The sequence below is a fragment of the Hemibagrus wyckioides genome, linkage group LG06 (assembly GCF_019097595.1).
Source record: "Hemibagrus wyckioides isolate EC202008001 linkage group LG06, SWU_Hwy_1.0, whole genome shotgun sequence".
NCBI classification, from domain to species: domain Eukaryota; kingdom Metazoa; phylum Chordata; class Actinopteri; order Siluriformes; family Bagridae; genus Hemibagrus; species Hemibagrus wyckioides.
In genome coordinates this window covers 7,294,205-7,306,553 of record NC_080715.1, presented here as the reverse complement: position 1 = coordinate 7,306,553, position 12,349 = coordinate 7,294,205, and the positions used below count along the sequence as shown (strand labels likewise).

The 12,349-nt window shown below is 37.4% G+C and overlaps 1 protein-coding gene across 5 annotated transcripts in view; it reads left to right on the top strand.

Annotated features, from left to right (window-relative positions):
• znf385b (zinc finger protein 385B) overlaps positions 1 to 11,975 on the top strand; it is a 225,347-nt gene extending 213,372 nt beyond the window's left edge. For 3 of the 5 annotated variants that reach the window (XM_058393034.1, XM_058393035.1, XM_058393038.1), the window contains 4 exons: positions 5,119 to 5,382; positions 6,854 to 7,035; positions 8,441 to 8,542; positions 10,299 to 11,975. In XM_058393034.1, the coding sequence (XP_058249017.1) occupies positions 5,119 to 5,382; positions 6,854 to 7,035; positions 8,441 to 8,542; positions 10,299 to 10,511 (761 nt within the window). In that variant the 3' untranslated portion in view covers positions 10,512 to 11,975. The remainder of the gene's footprint in view (positions 1 to 5,118; positions 5,383 to 6,853; positions 7,036 to 8,440; positions 8,543 to 10,298) is intronic. The other 2 variants (XM_058393036.1, XM_058393037.1) reach the window with 2 other exon arrangements.
• The last annotated feature ends 374 nt before the right edge of the window (positions 11,976 to 12,349 follow it).

Genomic DNA, 12,349 nt, shown 5'->3' with positions numbered 1-12,349 from the left:
GCAAAAACAAATGCCTGGGACTGTAGCCAGAAAACTAGCTTGCTTCACTGTTGCTATATAAAAGGGCATCACTTTATTATTCTTTATTATTTATATACTCCACTATTGACACCAAACTTTCAATGTAGCAAGAGTAGATAGACAGATAGATAGATAGATAGATAGATAGATAGATAGATAGATAGATAGATAGATAGATAGATAGATAGATAGATAGATAGATAGATAGATAGACAGACTCTCAATGTAGCAAGAGTGTATGTGGTGTGTATGTAGTGTTTGGCAGATCATTTAGACACTATAAACCCACACTTGCTTTCTCGTCCACTTTTTTGTATTAAGCTAGAGAGTTTTGCCAGATATCTGGTTAAATAAAAAACTAGAGATGGGCATCAGGATGCATGAAAAAGCTTGTGCAAGTGGGAGGTTTTTACTTTCATGCCAGTGGAAGTGAAGCAGACAAAGAAAGACCGCCTTCATTTACATTAATGTGTCTGGTCAAGGTCACATTAGGCTGCTGGTTTGCAGTGGTCAGGAAAACCACCCCAAATACCACCCAAGTTTAAGTGTTCAGGCAGAATTGGAAAAAATGGTGCACATCTGCACTTGAGATTCTGATAGATAGATAGATAGATAGATAGATAGATAGATAGATAGATAGATAGATAGATAGATAGATAGATAGATAGATAGATAGATAGATAGATAGATAGATAGATAGATAGATAGATAGATAGATAGATAGATAGAAAACCTTGCAGTTTAGGCCATGCCTTCACACACTGGTTATGAAAAGTAGTGTTACGGTACCGTCCAATTCACTGCTCTTGATGTTAAACAGACCATCTGCAGACTGTTCTTTCCGAGAGATTAATATAATTTCAGGTTGTTAAGAATAAGTTGAATCATGATGAGCTGTAGATGGATTGTTGAGTGTCTAAACCATACTGTCCAGATCAGGCGTCACAAACTAAGACAGTACTTAGTTTATATGTCTATATGTCTTGCCTCTAACCTAGCAATGTTTAGCAGCAGAAGCACAAAATTATACAGAGCACTTTCGAAAAGCGTTTTATTACTTGTTCCATAAAAGGAACCTCCATAATGGTTCTTTATATAGAACCATTCAAAAGAAGCCAGTAAGGCTATTTGAAATAAAGTTAGATGCTTTTAAGAATTATTTAGAAATTATTTGTAATATAAGATTGTATTATAATGAATTATTATAATTATAAGTATCATGTATAATCATCATCGTATTAGAAATGTAACTTAAAAATTGAAATTTAAACACATTAAAAAATTTCAACAAAAACGTTGTTAGAAAAATGTCTACAATAATGACTCCTTTTTCAGCAAAACATTTTCTATAATTTTAGTTTAAATTATTTCACAAATTAGCTAAACTATTTTCTCTAAAAGCAAAAGATGAGCTAAAAGATGGCATTCATAAATACGCCATTTTGTTGAGCATCTAAACTTGTACTGTCCAGGTCAAGCCTTACTAACTAAGACAGTACAAACATATCTTGCCTCTAACCTAGCAACGTTTAGCAGCAGAAGCACAAAATGTTAAACAGATCACTTTCGAAAAAGGTTTTATTTTGCATTCTTTTTTTTATTTAGGATAGTAAAAAAATGATTCTTTATTACATAATCAGCATAACAATATTTATATACATGTCTGAATTTCTTAGTCTTATGGTGTTTCCTGCTTTTGCTATATATTTGCTATAACGACCGCACATAATGACCATAATATGGACTCTATTCGCTTGGAAACGCTGATGATTCATTTTTCTAACAAATCCGTTGGAATCTGGAGTGAATGTGTGCTTTAGTGGAATGCAGAAGAAGAAGAAGAAAAAAGGAAAACGTAACCTTTTGTGCAAAGCAGGTAACATGGACAGTATCACAAATTTGCTATTTCTAGGGAACTAGACATAATGAAGAGTTTGAACATTTACTTTCTTTGTTTAAAATATTTCACAAATCCAAAAACTGTTTTATTTAAAAAATGAATAAATAAAATCCACAGTTTCAGTGTGGTCTCAGACCGCAGTCTGTATAACACAGTAGCCTAAACATTTGATCTAGGATCACTGTAGCCCATTACTGACAACAGTAGCAGCTCCTATAGATCCTGCTGAAAGGGAGCGAGTGATATCCTGCTGTGAAGTCTCAGGCAGAAATGATTCATCAAGGGCTCTTTGGATGGTTAAGGGCTTCTTAAAGAGGTTCTACTCAGAACCTTTTGTAAAAGGAAAAGCTTCCTTTTTCAAGGAAAAGGCACTGAATCTGAAGGTCATGTGTTAATTAAAAGAAAGCAAAAGCCAACGTCAGAGAATTTTCCTATCAAGATTGGTTTTCTTTTAGGATGTGAAGAAACATTAGCTGTCCAAAAGGAATTCTTTGATTTTAATGGTGTAAACATTTTTTGTTTGTCATTGGAGTTTTGTGAAGATTGCGTTTCAATCGCGTTTCTTTTTCTCAATTTTTTTTAATTTATTTATTTATTTATTTTTTTTTTTACAGTTTACTTACTAATAGAAATGAAATAAGAGTTGGTTTTTTTTTTATATTATCAAATCCTTAAATTACTCTTAGGACTTGAGGGAGTTTTATTATAAATGATTCAGTGTAACATTTGATTTTATAGTTAATATTAGACAGCTTGGTATGTATCTTAGTATAAATCATAACACATACATGACCCTGAGATGTTCATGATGTGCAGGTGTTTAGCATTGAATGTCTTTGTCATGTCTCACACACACACACACACACACAGAGTGGTGGGTGATATGAAGGTCATATGAAAGTAGACACTCAGAGATTTACGAAATTTCTAGCTTTTTATAAGTGTTTCTGTTCGTCCCTAGCCTAATAGGGCGATATATTCATAGAAAAGTAAATGATGATATCAAACCCATTTCTGCTCTCTGAGATGCCCCAAGTGCTTGTTCATAATGATCTAAAGTTTGAAGGTGTTTATCTTCAACCAGTAAAAGTCTGTGTAAGCTTATCCAACAGAGGGAAAAACACTGAAAGCCAACAGAATCCTGACTCATTTTATATCAGACTCACAGCCACGAAATAATTCATGAAAATGTTCCATAAGTCGATTGAATGCCGTTGCACTGTTAAGGTTGAGGGTCACGTCTCATGACATGTCAGTAAGATCGTACGCTGTCTTACATCAGACCCTTCCTCCTGACTGATGAGGGAAGGTCTTGGTCGTTGTGCTGTACACAATGTACATCCATTAGAGTACTCTGTTACAGGGACAGTGTCACATCACTTTAGATGAGTCCAGCCCTGAAAGCCATTTCATCATCTAGAGAGAGAAAAAGAGAAAATCTCCAGCACTACTGCCGCAGCAAGTCTGATATAGAAAGTAGAGCAACAACCCCAGGGAGCCTTACACAACACTGTACAAGAGAATACAACACAACAGAGTATATCCCTGCTGAAAATATCTATCTATCTATCTGTCTGTCTGTCTGTCTGTCTGTCTGTCCGTCTGTCCATCTATCCTTCCTCTCTCTCTCTCTCTCTCTCTCTCTCTTTTCAACCCTCCATCTGTTACACCAGCTGAATGTAAGTTTGATTGTGAGCCAGAGTTTAAACCCAGTCCTAAACCATTTGTTTTGAGGAGTTCTTAAAGTGAACAAAACAGTAATTCAATTATCAGCTTCATCATACACACAGTCCCCCAAAAATGATGCAGTCCTGACTTTTTGAGGGGCAAGTTTCCGGGTTTTCTTCCTAGTCAGGGCTCAAAAAGCTGAATGGCTGCTCATCATCATCATCATCATTATCATCATCATCATTAATAATAATGAGGGGAAGAAGATGAAAAACAGCAAAACTGTGATAATAACAGAGATTAGGATGCAGGATTGTGTGGGGTCTAATTAAAATGTGAAACATTTCACAGTAAACTCTCTCTCTCTCTCTCTCTCTCTCTTTAATGTAGTAATCCCCACAGCTTATTTACTTTTTCCCCAATGCTCAAGAAGTCTCAATGCTCACAAGACTGACTGTTTGATTTTTGACTTAATATAACCAAATGACTCATGGCACATTTTTTTAACACACTCTCTCTCTCTCTCTCTCTCTCTCTCTCTCTCTCTCTCGGCATGACTGTATTAACACTGTTACCAGAGCTAATTAATAAACAAACACTTGTATATTTCAACAACAAATAAAGGAAAAGAAAAGAGATAATGAATAAAATAAACACCAAGAACAGATATGAATTAAAGCATTAAATTCATTTCTTTAAATTACATGAAATATTTTAATAGATAGTATTAGGAGTAGAGTAGAGATGATTTGTGCTTCTTATCTGATGAAGTGTGAATTTGAACATCTCTCTCTCTCCCTCCCCCCTGTCCATTTTCCCCTTTTTCTTTCCCTCTATCTATCTATCTATCTATCTATCTATCTATCTATCTATCTATCTATCTATCTATCTATCTATCTATCTATCTATCTTTCTTTTACTCTTACACTTAAATCAATCTATCTATCTATCTATCTATCTATCTATCTATCTATCTATCTATCTATCTATCTATCTATCTATCTATCTATCTATCTATCTATCTATCTATCTTTCTTTTACTCTTACACTTAAATCTATCTATCTATCTATCTATCTATCTATCTATCTATCTATCTATCTATCTATCTATCTATCTATCTATCTTTCTTTTACTCTTACACTTAAATCTATCTATCTATCTATCTATCTATCTATCTATCTATCTATCTATCTATCTATCTATCTATCTATCTATCTATCTATCTATCTATCTATCTTTCTTTTACTCTTACACTTAAATCTATCTATCTATCTATCTATCTATCTATCTATCTATCTATCTATCTATCTATCTATCTATCTATCTATCTATCTATCTATCTATCTATCTATCTATCTATCTTTCTTTTACTCTTACACTTAAATCTATCTATCTATCTATCTATCTATCTATCTATCTATCTATCTATCTATCTATCTATCTATCTATCTATCTATCTATCTATCTATCTATCTATCTATCTATCTATCTATCTATCTATCTATCTATCTATATTTTTTTTCCCCAGCAGAGAAAGGTGCAGAACCGCCCAGCGCTCCGAAAGCCCCCGCCTCTCCGTGTTTCTTGGTGCCTGCCTCTCCGTTAGTATCTGGCACCTGTAAGCCGAGTCCCACGCCCTCGAGCTCGCCGGCAGAGCATAAAGCCAGCCCCAAACCGAGCCAGGCTGAACCCAGTGCAGAATCCGAGGAGGAAAAAGCCAAGAAACTGCTCTACTGCTCGCTGTGTAAAGTGGCTGTCAACTCCCTGTCGCAGCTGGAGGCTCATAACACAGGTGCACCAAACATTTGGCAACTTTCCCTCAAAACTCCCTTGTGTTCTTCTCTCTCATTAGCACCGACTGCACAGGATGGCCGCCGCTTCTGAGCACTGGGTCTCTCGCTCCCTGTTGTGTTTGTTCTGTCACAAGGACATGTTTCTTCAAGCACGAAAAAAAATCCACTGAGGTGTTAATTGATATGTTCGGAATGCTTGACTAGATACGATTTAAATCCGAGCTAAATATAATCTTCCAGCTTGTAATCGCGATCCTGCATATTTCCATGACGTCGGAGGAACATCTCGAACTTGCTGAGGGATACTTGATATTTTTGGGTATCATAGCCTAAGCTGCTAATGAATACACACATACAGGACTCACAGTGTTGAGTGTTAGTTGCTTTTACCTTTGATTCAGTGATAGTATAGCATGTCTCGAGCATATGGCATCTGCGTTTAAGCTGATACGTGATTTTCCAGATCTAAAATAATGAGCGGCTGTTATTGCTTTTTTTCTTGTGTGTTTATGCTGGATGTTGTAGTTGCATCTGTCTTCTGGTTTATTGTTTTAGTGTCTGCAGGTGTTGTCCAGTCTCAGGCAGTTGGTTTCCCGTACTCAGTCCTGGTGTGTGTATTCTCGCTCGTTCGATCTGGCTCCTGGTTGTGTTTTATGTGACAGTTGTTTGCGTTGGTTGATGTTTGGAGTTGTTGTTTTTGCCAGTCTTGGGGCTATATAGACAGACAGACCGACAGATAGATAAAGAGAGAGACCGACAGATAGATAAAGAGACATACTGACAGATAGATAAACAGAGAGACTGACAGATAGATATACAGACAGACAGACTGACTGACATATAGAGACAGACAAACTGGGGGAGAAAAACAGAATGGCTGACAGATACATAGACAGACTGACAGAGAGATATACAGACAGACAGATAGATATACAGACAGACAGACTGACTGACAGATAAACAGACAGACAGACTGACAGATAGATATACAGACAGACAGATATACAGACAGACAGATAGAAATACAGACTGACAGATAGACAGACAGACTGACATATAGAGACAGAATGGCTGACAGACAGACTGACAGACACACAGACTGACTGAAAGACAGATAGATAAACGGAGACAGACAGGCTGGATAGATAGACAGACAGACAGACAGACAGACAGATAGATTAGATTGTGTGTGTGTGTCTATTTCCTTACATTTTTAATTTTTGATAAAATTGTTTATACCAATAATTGAACAATAACTTATAAGCTACTTACAATAAGCTATGTTGGTTATTGAAAAACAAATCTTTACAGCGTATTTATGTGAAAATAAAAAAGAGAAGGAAATTTGAAATGTCATTGGAGCGCATGCTGCTCAGTGACCAGAACATGAAGGTTAAACCCGGTTTATATAATAATTCCTGACAGAACTGAGATGTCATGTGATGTGTTGGCTCTGATCTGTCATGGCAGGTTCAAAGCACAAAACCATGCTGGAGGCGAGGAACGGAGCCGGCCCCATTAAAGCCTACCCTAGACCTGGTTCCAAACTCAAAATGCAGGCCAACATTCTGAAGGGTTCGGGATTACAGAACAAGACGTTTCACTGCGAGATCTGCAACGTCCACGTCAATTCAGAAATCCAGCTCAAGCAGGTATGGGTCTGAAAGTCTGAGACTCACAGAAGCGTTTCAACTAAAATTGCTAAAAATGATATACAGCAAAAATGAAACAGATAAATGATAAAGTCTCCATCCATTAGCTTTCACCAACTAGCTGACAGTAAAGTTCAGGAACATTATATACATTCAGAACAGTGTATAAAAAACTATTCTGCATTAAGCAGGTGTATTTATTTACGTATTTATTTATGTATTTATGTTTTATTTTGTACTGGAGCTACAAGGCTGATTTACTTTTATGGTATCTCAGTGGTCTGATCAGAAGGTTGTGAGGACCACCAAGCTGCCACTGCTGGGCCCTTGAGCAAAGCCATTAACCCTCAACAGCTCTGGATAAGGACGTCTACCAAATGTTGATATGACCAACTGTGATAGGCAGCCTGGACAGAATGTTGGCCTTCAGTGTTAACAGTATAGTAGCATATGTCTCACCTGACCATCAGGCTGATATCTGCTTCTGTTACTACGAATGCCTTATGAATGTATGCTGTAGCATTACAATTTCCCTTCACTGGAACTAAGAGGCTCAAACACTGTTCCAGCATGACAATGCCCCTGTGCACAAAGCACAGAGCTCCATGAAGACATCGTGTAAAAGATAAGGTTGGATGGGAAGAACATTTGTCCTGCACAGAGCCATGACCCTGACTCAACCCCAATGAACACCTTTGGGATGAACTGCAACACCGACTGAACCCCAAACCTCCTCAACATCCTAACATCAGTGTCTGATCTCACTAATGCTCTTGTAGCTGAACAAACACAAATCCACATAGTCACGCTCCACCATCTAGTGGAAAGCCTTCCTAGAAGAGAGAGAGGTGCTGATTATAACAGTAAAGAAGGAATAAATCTGTGTTAATGTCCATGGATTTGGTGGGTGTGATGGTCAGGTGTCAACTATGCTAATCATGTCACATATAAATATATATATATATATATATATATATATATATATATATATATATATATATATATATATATATATATATATATATATATATATATATATATAGCACATTTATGGCACATTCCTATTTATCCTACATTTATCTCATTTATACAACTGAGCAGTTGAGGGTTAAGCTTGAGTGGCAGCTTGGTGGTCCTGGGATGCGTACTCACAACCGTCCCAACAGAAATCCAACACCTTAACCACTGAGCTACCACATCCCCCTGCGTGATAATACTTACATACAAGGATTGTTCTAATTAAGGAAGATATTAAACCCAGAAGAGTGATATATCTGAGTGTTTGGTCTCAGACATAATAGACTATGTTATAATTTTTAACTTTCTCTTTTTAATATAATTATATGCACACTAAATGAGTTGAAAACAAAATGCTCAAATAAAAAAAAATTTCTTTGTTTTTTAGCATATCTCCAGCAGAAGGCACAAAGACCGGGTGGCAGGCAAACCTCTGAAGCCCAAATACAGTCCATACAACAAGCAGCAGCGCAGCTCCAGCTCCCTGGCAGTAATGCATTATTTATCAACTTTGTAATCAAGCGCTTTCATCAAGAGATGCTCATGTGTCAGGGATCAGCGGTGTGAGCCAACTCACGCACTAGTCTGCTCGCTAACAGATGCTAATAATAATACGTTCCAGGGTGGTTAATGTGTCTAAATGTAAAAATCCGGCCCTGAACTAAGTGACCCCTCTCACATTGCAGCACTTTTTATTACGTATATAATGTGAAACATATTATCCGGAAGCCAAATCCGTCGCTTGGCAGTAAACTGGATGGAATGACGTCTGTCTTCTATATATATATATATATATATATGATCTATTTTTCACACTTCATTTCCATAGAAACAGCACATTCAAAGAGATGTGTATGGTGGATGTTTATTTTACATTAATGGAAGGAATCTCCAGAGACAGAGCTTTGTAACAGTCTAAGGAAACTTTAAGAGTTTTCTAACAAAAGACATTCTTCAGGAAAAAAAAGTGAAAAGAAAGGGAAAAAAGAGAGGATGATAAATGAATGAATGTTTATAGCTGCTTTAACAAGCGATAACAAGGACTAACATTAAAAAGACCAATTGTAGGACATATCATTCTCTAATCAATAAAAATGATTAGTGTTTCCAAACTGCTTTGATATAAGAGGAATAAAACACTCAAGGCCATATTTTTATCAGAAAACAATCTCTGAGATAACAGGAAGTTCGTATCGGGAGCAAGCCGCATCACGCCACGGCGTCACTGTTATTATTCTCCTATAACAGCACGTGATTTATTCTTCTCTCAGCTACTTATCCTTTAATCAGCTGCCCTAAGGCTTCCATTCTAATGAGTTTGGGGTAAACAGACTCTCTGTTCTTGAGACAGATTAAATAGATATTAGTTTGAAAACCACTGGAGTATTCTGTTAAAGGCACAGTCACGCTACAATTTCCATTCGATTCGCTTCCATTAACGTGCACACACCGGACCACCGAAGCTGTTCTGCATTTAAGTTTGGTGAACTCTGAATGATCTGCGAAATAGTATCACATAGAAGATCGACACATCACAATGTGTCACCATGATGTTTTATACAACAGGGCTTTAAAGAATATTAAATCAACGAAATCTAAGAAAGAAAAGCTGTAGCATATTATAACATTAAATATTTTTTATGATGGAAACATTTATACATAAAATAAATATTTGTAATTTCATTTTTTTATTTATTTTTTTATTTAATAGTTTCTGGGTGGCACAGCGGCTTAGTGGTTAGCACGTTCGCCTCACGCCTCCAGCGTCCTGGGTTGGAGTCTTGCTCCCACTCACTGTGTGTGTGTGTGTGTGTGGAGTTTGCATGTTCTCCCCATGCTTAGTGGGTTTCCTCCCACAGACATACTACTAGGCTGATTGGAGTCTCTAAATTGCCTGTAGTGTGTGTGTGTGTGATTGCGTTAGTGAATCCTGTAAGTGTATCCTGCCTTGATGCCCAATGACGCCTGAGATAGGCACAGGCTCCCCGTGACCCAAGGATAGATCGGATAAGTGGTGAGACAATGAAAGAAAATAATAGTTTCTAATAAAAATATTTTAGAAATATTTATATATTAATATAATCACAGTGATGTGTGACGGCATATCCAGTCGCCTCCCACATTCGCTGCATCCTCAAAAGAAATTCCACATGCTGAATGTGTTTGTGTCTTAATGCTTCACATTTATTGTTCCAGGTTTTTTTTTTTCTTTAATATTAATGTGTGTTGTTTCTTTCTGTGTTCAGGCTAAGCTGGCTCTTCAGAAGGACCTTGTGAAACCCATCTCTCCTGCCTTCATCTCCACTCCGTTCTCCTCCACCACAATTCCATCCATCTCGCTCCACCCGCGCCCCAACACCTCGATCTTTCAGACGCCGGCGCTGCCAGCCTCCTTCCTACGAGGGGCACCGGGGCCCATTCGGCCCTCCAGCAGCTCCATCCTCTTTACTCCATACTGAGTAATGCTTAGCGGCGAGAAGACAATTCTCTCCAACCTCCGACCTTTGACTTCTCAGGCCTGGAATACTCAAAGAGATGTCACAGCCTGAGGAAGGAAGTTTTGTTAACAAAAACAGGAAACATTATGATGGTCCAAGTCCTCATGTGCTACTGGAGGTAGAGTGTTTTTTTGGATTCTTGTAGAAGGGAAATAAAAAATCCTCTTCCTCTCAATGGTCCAAGTTTTCATGGGGTGCTCGGGGTGTGTCCGGATTCTCGCAGAAGAAATAACTAAAAATAACAACAAAAAAAACTGCTTCCTGATTGACTTGAATGATCGTGGTCTTCCTCTTCAATGGAACAGACACTTCTGGAAACACATGGAAAAAAAAAGTCTAACAATCACGAACCTACAACAATCAGATGCTACGTGTTGCGTTCAGTGGCTCGATGTGGTCAGGGAATGTGTGCTGTCTCGTATCGTGTAGTCGATGATGCTATGATTCTTCATCATCACTGCTGGACTTTGTCCTTCTTCCATGTTACGTCTTTTTTTTTTGTTTTGTCTTTTTTTTGTTGTCTTTTTAAATCTGATGTTGTTGTGTAGTTTCTTTATTCAGCCTCTGATAAAAAATTTCATTTGTAACTCATCGGGTTATAATTATCTCCTTCACAGGTTTTACACTAAAAATCCCATTTTCACTGAAATGAACACTTTGGAATTCTCCTGATCACAGACACTCATTTACGCTAGAGTTATCACGGAGTCCCCATTTTAATTTCCATTCCAACAATTATTAAAAAGTCATTTTAAATTATTTAGACTTTCTTTTATTAAGAAAGAACCACATGATTTCCATCTCTTATTCACTCGCTTCTTACACACACACACAGTGAGTCACACTATTAAATCAGAGCTGATGATTTCTGGCTTCATTTTCATTTTTATTTTGAAACCCCTTACAGAACAATCATGTCCATGCACCGTATTTTCCAGACAATAAGCTGTTCCACGTTATAAGACATAGCCCAGTAAATGCTCTCTGCTTACAGCTGCTTTATGATTTATTTTGTAGTTAGAATTAGAGTTTATCCTACACCTCCCAGATTGGGGGTTCGATTCCATCTCTTCCCAAACTCCACGTTCTCCCTGTGCTCTTTCCCCAGTCTAAAGATAGGTTGATTGGCATCTCTAAATTGTCTGTAGTGTATAAATGTGTGTGTGTGTGATTGTGCTCCTTGTCAGGGGTGTTCCCCACCACCTTGTGCTCTGAGTCTTCTGGGATAGGCGTCAGGCTACCCATGACCCCCCATGACCCTTTCAATTTGTAATACAATTACAGCAAAACAAATACGGTAGTACAGCTACAAATATGGTTGTACAGCTACAAATACGTTAGTACAGCTACAAATACAGTAGTATAGCTACAAATATGGCAAAAGAACTAGAAATACAGTAGTACAGCTACAGATATGGCACAACAGCTCCAAATACGGTAGTACAGCTACAAATATGGCAAAACAGCAACAAATGCAGTAATTCAGCTACAGATATGGCAAAGCTGCTACAAATATGGTACAACAGCTAAATATACAGTAATACAGATACAAATACTGTATTAGAGCTTCAGATACAGTAATATAGCTACAGCTATGGTAACACAACTAAACGTTTGTGTGTTTGTTATGCAATCTGAGGGGCATAGATCACACTGATTGATCTCATAATTTTCTATAATAACAGCTCTGTCGTTAACGGACCTCTCGTATAATCCAACATGAACATGTTCTCTCACATGATTTGCTGTTGTATTTGTTAAGGTCATAATGCATGATGAAAAGTAATAGTTGTAAAAGA